We start from the raw sequence: 6,453 nt of genomic DNA, 5'->3' as shown, positions 1-6,453 counted from the left end.
TCTCTCTCGCTCTCTGTCTCTCTCTCTCTCGCTCTCTCTTTCCCTCTCTCTCTCTCTCTCTCTCTCTCTGTCTCTCTCTCTCTGTCTCCCTCTCTGTCTCTCTCTCTCTCTCTCTCTCTCTCTCTCAGGCTCAGCAGATCCAGGAGATGTTTCCTCAGGTTCCCCTCCAGCTGATCCTGCAGGACCTGGAGATCACTCGATCCCTGGAGGTCACCACCGACAACATCCTGGAGGGACGAATCCCGACCGCCGCCCCCCCACCGGTCAGTCAATAGACTCCAGCAGAAAAGCACAGCAGGGTCATAAATGAATATTTCAATGAACAACAACTTTATATTCTTCAAACTAATGAATCTAAAAAACTCACCATGTTGAAACTAGTATGAAAAAAGCTCTAGTTTGATCAGTAAATATAATAACTACTGGTTGATTAAAACCAGCCCAGTCTATCATACATATTTATACTTTATTTAATCAGGAAGTCACTTTGAGATGGAGATCTCATTTACAGGTGAGACCTGAGTACAGTATATAAAATTAAATATAAAATTCATTGTTTTGTTTCTAATAAGAGAGAAAATGGTGAAAAATGCTAAAGCTGTGTCTAAAAAATGTCTTAAATAAATTCACTTTACTGTCATGTTTGACATCTAAACCTCATCTGAGAAGGTAGAAACAGTAAGTATTGATTAAATTATCAAAATAGTAGCTAATAGATTTTCTGCCAATCAATTAATTGACTAATTGTTGCAGCTGTGATACATTATTGGATATAAAAAGGTTTGTGTTAATGAGATAACAACCAGAACAACTGGTTTTTGACGACTGATCAATGAAGAAATGCCAGAGAGAAACACGGTTAATACTGCAAATAAACCAGCTGGACTGTAACAAGGAAACATCTTAAAACACAGTTTCCTCTGTCGTCAGGCCATGGACCACCCGCTCATACAGGTGACTCCTCCGCCCGAGGACGAGGGCGGAGCCAGCAGCGGGTCAGAGCAGGAGGAGGACGATGATGAGACGGAGGGCGTGGAGGACGAGGAAGAAGGTGAAGATGAGGCGGAAGAAGAAAATGAGGTGGTGGAGAAGCAGATCGCTGCGGAGGAGGATGAGACGGACGAAGGCGGAGTGCAGAAGGTGGAGGTTCGGTTTTGTGCGTCAGTGGAGGAACGACAGAAGCAGCTGCTGCAGAGGAGGGAGGAGCTTCTGCTGCGAGCGCGCAGGTATCAATATTTTTATTCTCTGCAGTAGTAGATATACTCTCAGTGGGCAGTTTATTAGGAACACACCAATGCAGGCTAACACAGCAGTCCTGCAATAAATCCTCCTTCATGAAGATCATAACGTGTCACAGTTCAACAGCATAACAAACTGCAGCCTCCAAAATAATCACACGGTCGAATCAACGCCTACAGTAAAAACTGAACATTATAAAACTTCATGACAGAAGATTTAGAACTGATTTGTCAGTGCCCGGTGTAAAAACAGCACAGAGCTCCGTCTGCTCAGCGTCCTCTGCATAATTTAAAAGTTAAACTAATCCTCTTCATGCATGTTTTATCTCACATCCACGTTTTCTCCTCGGGGCAGTTGTAGGAGTTTTAAAAATATTTTCCGTGGCGTTTAACTGTTTCTAACCTCGTCTGCTGCTAATGAGCTCCGGCGCTGATGAGCCTTTGAGCTGCGGCTCCATTAGTCAAACCACAGTAGACTTTTTAAAAAGATTTTTTTTTTTTTTTTTTTAGACCATTTACTCCCAATCACCTGCACTTTACATCACTGCTGAGAGGGTTTTATTTAATGGTAGCTGCAGGTTTTTAGATTCATCTCCTTCCTCCCAGGCAGCTGCTGGTTTCACCTCACTGTACACAGTTAATATACTGATGCAGATAGATGATCCATCACTTTTATTTAAGTCTTCACCGTAGCTTTATGTCTGCTGAGAGATCTGTATTAAAATCTCTCCTCAAAAATATATTTATAGATTTCCTGTTTTGCCATTTACTTTTTATTTCGTGTTATTTCATTCATCCTGTCGTCTCCTTTTACTGCTTCATTTCTCTAAATTTGTTTCTGCAGCTGACAGTGAATTTTATTTTTCTTCATTTTAAAAACATGTCTCAGCTCTCGTTCAGAAAAATGCTACAGAAATTACATTTTTATTTGCACCTTTACAGGGGAACAGAAGAGGTCGATGGGAATTTGGTCGTTAAATTGCCGTTTGGGTGTCACTTTATCTGAAGTTTGAACTGAGCAAATATGTGAAAGTGAAAAATGTATAAGTGTTCAGTTCAAGTTACTGTTTCTGTCTGTGTTAATACAAAATAAAGAAACTAGTGAGTTGTACTGATCAGATGACAACACCAACAACAATAACATCTGAAGTCAGCTCTTCACCTGTTGAGCAAACGTAAATCCTAAAACACACTTTATAATGTACAATACTGTGTGTGTATAACGTGTGAAGTAATAACAGTAATGAAGTACTTTAATTCTCTGTTTTTAAAAGTGACGACTGCACCAGAACTTCAGTCTCTTAAATCTGTCACCAGAAAACAATAACTAATACAATTAATCAAAAAATAAATGCTACATTAATTTATAATGATTCATTGCAACATTAACTGAAACCAGTAGCTGCCTGTAAATGAAACGCTTACATCAATTAATCAACATACTGTTTGATGTTGATTAATTGCTTTTTTGGTCAAACTCGTCTCATCTGCTCAGAAGACTTTCTCTTCTCCAGCAGAAATACTGTTTCTATTCACTTATTCGCTCCAGTTTCTTCTACTTTGCAGTTCTTTTGATCAGTGTTAAGCTGCGGTCAGTGAAACTCACACTTCCTGCACAGATGTTTCACATTAAACGCCTTCTAGCAGCCCATAGGGAACTTGACTTTGAATGTGAAACATCTGCAGGAAGTGTGAGTTTTATTGACTGAAACTTAACAGTGATAAAAAAAAAAAAAAGGCAAAGTAGAAACGATTAAAATGTATCACTGAATAAAATCAGTAGAAATAAAGTCTCCTATATAAAAGTCTCTGCCACTGACAACATGTAAACCCTGTGACCTTTGCTCTCCTCTGCAGGGACTATCTGACCAGGAAGTCCAACCCAGGAAACCCAGACGCCTTGGAAAGCGACGCTCTGACCTCCGATCCCGTGAACCTGCGACGAGAAATGTTAGCAGCGGCGGCAGAACGGCGGCTGCAGAGACAGTCGGACTTTAGCCACTGATGCTGACATCCTGTCTGTGGCTGTGTTTTCATACCAGAGTTAATGAAACCACCGGCCCTGCTGGTCTTTGGGGTTTCCCCTGGCTGTTTACAGTAGAAACACCTCCACTGAAGCTAAAGCTAAAAAAAATGGATCCACTTTTATTAAATGACTTTTCGGGAACCTCCAGGATAAAACAGTAAAGTCACATATTGAAGGAGTGATGCTGTTCAGACCGTCGTCCAGTAACTACATGAAACTGAAGACAGGAAGTGTCGAGATCAGTCGCTCAGATGGTGATCGACTGATTACACATCACACACTCGCTTCACGGCAACTAATCACAGCAGCATGTTCCAGTGTTGTTAAAATAGAAAGTATTTGTTTTTACTCATTGTGAGGACGAAAGTCCAGTTTTAATGTCTGTAGCTTCATGTAGCATCGGGTCCATCTGGTGGGAGGAGTTACAGGTGGTACTTCTCTAAAACATCCCGTGGCTGAATCCACAGGTAATGTAGCAGCTGAACACGAGAAATCAAGGTCTGTCAAATCTGAGATTATTAGACATTATTATTAAACAAAGATTATTAGACTGAAATCTGTCTGTAACCATGCCGTCGTCTCGAACGTTTGCTGAGTCGTCAACGTGAGAATGTCTCCCTCTCTAACAACCGTCTCATACGACGTGAACGCAACATATTTCAGTTCCTTTAAGAGCCGACTGAACACGACTCTGCAGCACAGAGTAAGAAACAAGTCAAGTACGGAAATTTGACCCTCAGTGTTTCCTGTTTGAAATAACGCGTGTAGGAGTATTTAGCTAATGGAAGCCATGTTGGAAAGCAACAGTAAAGTATTTCTTCATTCTTCATTTCTTTCTTCTTGTGGTATTAAACAGTTTCTAATGATACAAGAAGTTGTGGAGTTTCATTGTTGTTTCAACAGCTGATGCTGCAATGCATTCTGGTTTATGTGTCTCTATGTTGGATTCATCCATTCAAGTGTTTAAAAGAGCGATACACCGATTATTGTCGAATATTCATGGTCCATCAATATCTCCCTGAAGACAATTTAAACTCCCTGCAGGCGTTTTTATTTCTTCTTCATGTTTTTCTTCATGTTCCTGTAAGAGAAGTGTTCAGATTGATACAACAGTAAATTATTTGTGTCATAACATGTTTCACAGTATTTAGCTGATAAAGTTACTGTTCAGTTATTGCACCAATGTTCATGTCGTTTTGTTTTTTATTTTTTAAATATCTTCTACATTGGCATTTCTTTCATTTATATCTTGTCTCATCATAATTGAAGAAAGTTGAAAAATACACAGAATACAGTTTATACATGTGTTATTGGAAATGTACAATATTCAGTATCAGAAGTGTTGTGTGACTCCCTTCATCTGCCATCACATCAGTTTGTTCTGTGGCTCAAACAGCAATAATAATTTCCATTTAACAGTTTTAATGTTTATTTACGGACATGTCTGATGAACAGTGTTATTTCCTTTTAATGTTTTCTGATTTAAAAATGCCTGATGTGTAGAATTTAAGCCTGAATGAGTCGTGTTAGTTTTTACTTTTCTTCTCAGGCAGTTAATTTTTTTTTAATTCTGTTGTGTCTATGCTGCGTTGCTAGGATACCTCTGCATGAAGAGTCAAGTCTGGTCTCAAGTATCTGTTCATACTGGTTTGACTGGTTTTGTCTTTTTGCACGTTGGCACCTTCACACAGAGATTCAGCTCCGTTAGTTTGTTCTTCCTCATCTGGACTCTTGTTCTTGTTTACAGACTGTGTAAATACTTTTACATCTGACATTTTAGATTTACAGATTATTTGACTGAAATTTTGTACAGAGATGTAAAAGTATAAAGATTGTTTTTGTACATAAAGATGATAATGCTGTCATGCAATTTGAGTTTAGGAGCTTGTACCAATAAATTTATGATCAGAGACTTGTTCTTTTTGGTTTGTTTTTCTTTCTGGTGGAAAAGTACACACACACACGATACTACGCCTTACTGTACTATTAATTTTTTGACAATTTGAGTTTAGGAGGTGTTATTATACTATGACATTTTATGACTCATGATGCCATGAATTTTTTTTGCATTTTTATGCCTTACTATACTATGATGTTTTATGCCTTAGTATACTATGACGTTTTCTGACGTTTTTAAGCCTTACTATAATATGATGTTTTTTAGTGTTTTTAAGCCTAAATATATTCTGAATTTTTTTTTTTGACTTTTTATGCCTTACTATACTATGATGTTTTTTGATGTTTTTATACCTTACTATACTATGACGTTTTATGTCTTACTATACAATGATGTTTTATGCCTTAGTATATACTATGATGTTTTTTTGACGTTTTTAAGCCTTAGTATACTATGACGTTTTTTGACGTTTTATGCCTTACTATACTATGATATTTTTTGGCGTTTTTATGCCTTACTATACTATGAAATTTTTTGGTGTTTTTAAGCCTTACCATACTAAGACATTTTATGCCTTAGTATACTATGACGTTTTTTGACGTTTTTAAGCCTTACTATACTATGACATTTTATGCCTTAGTATACTAGGACGTTTTCTGACGTTTTTAAGCCTTACTATAATATGATGTTTTTTGGCGTTTTTATGCCTTACTATACTATGATGTTTTAGGCCTTAGTATACTATGACGTTTTTTGGCGTTTTTATGCCTTACTATACTATGACATTTTATGCCTTAGTATACTATGATGTTTTTTGACGTTTTTAAGCCTTACTATACCATGATGTTTTTTGGCGTTTTTATACCTTACTATACTATGATATTTTGTGGCATTATCAAGCCTTACTATACTAACACATTTTATTCCTTAGTATACTATGATGTTTTTTGGTGTTTTGAAGCCTTACTATACTATGACGTTTTTTGACATTTTTAAGCCTTACTGTACTATGATGTTTTATGGCGTTTTTATGCCTTACTATACTATGATGTTTTTTGGCGTTTTTATGCCTTACTATAATATGATGTTTTTTGGCGTTTTTATGCCTTACTATACTATGACATTTTATGCCTTAGTATACTATGACGTTTTCTGACGTTTTTAAGCCTTACTATAATATGATGTTTTTTGGCGTTTTTATGCCTTACTATACTATGATGTTTTTTGGCGTTTTTATGCCTTACTATACTATGACATTTTATGCCTTACTATACTATGACATTTTATGCCTT

The 6,453-nt window shown here is 37.2% G+C and overlaps 1 protein-coding gene across 1 annotated transcript in view; it reads left to right on the top strand.

Annotated features, from left to right (window-relative positions):
* LOC111653408 (E3 ubiquitin-protein ligase AMFR-like) overlaps positions 1–5,176 on the top strand; it is a 12,724-nt gene extending 7,548 nt beyond the window's left edge. The window contains exons 10-12 of the mRNA XM_087173409.1: positions 129–263; positions 931–1,226; positions 3,096–5,176. Of these exons, the coding sequence (XP_087029535.1) occupies positions 129–263; positions 931–1,226; positions 3,096–3,243 (579 nt within the window). The 3' untranslated portion in view covers positions 3,244–5,176. The remainder of the gene's footprint in view (positions 1–128; positions 264–930; positions 1,227–3,095) is intronic.
* The last annotated feature ends 1,277 nt before the right edge of the window (positions 5,177–6,453 follow it).

The sequence above is a fragment of the Seriola lalandi genome, unplaced genomic scaffold, assembly GCF_002814215.2.
Source record: "Seriola lalandi dorsalis isolate HSWRI2012SDOR001 ecotype SW California unplaced genomic scaffold, Sedor1 jcf7180002054198, whole genome shotgun sequence".
NCBI classification, from domain to species: domain Eukaryota; kingdom Metazoa; phylum Chordata; class Actinopteri; order Carangiformes; family Carangidae; genus Seriola; species Seriola lalandi.
The sequence above is the reverse complement of the archived record's forward strand: the minus strand, read 5'-3'. Positions and strand labels throughout refer to the sequence as shown.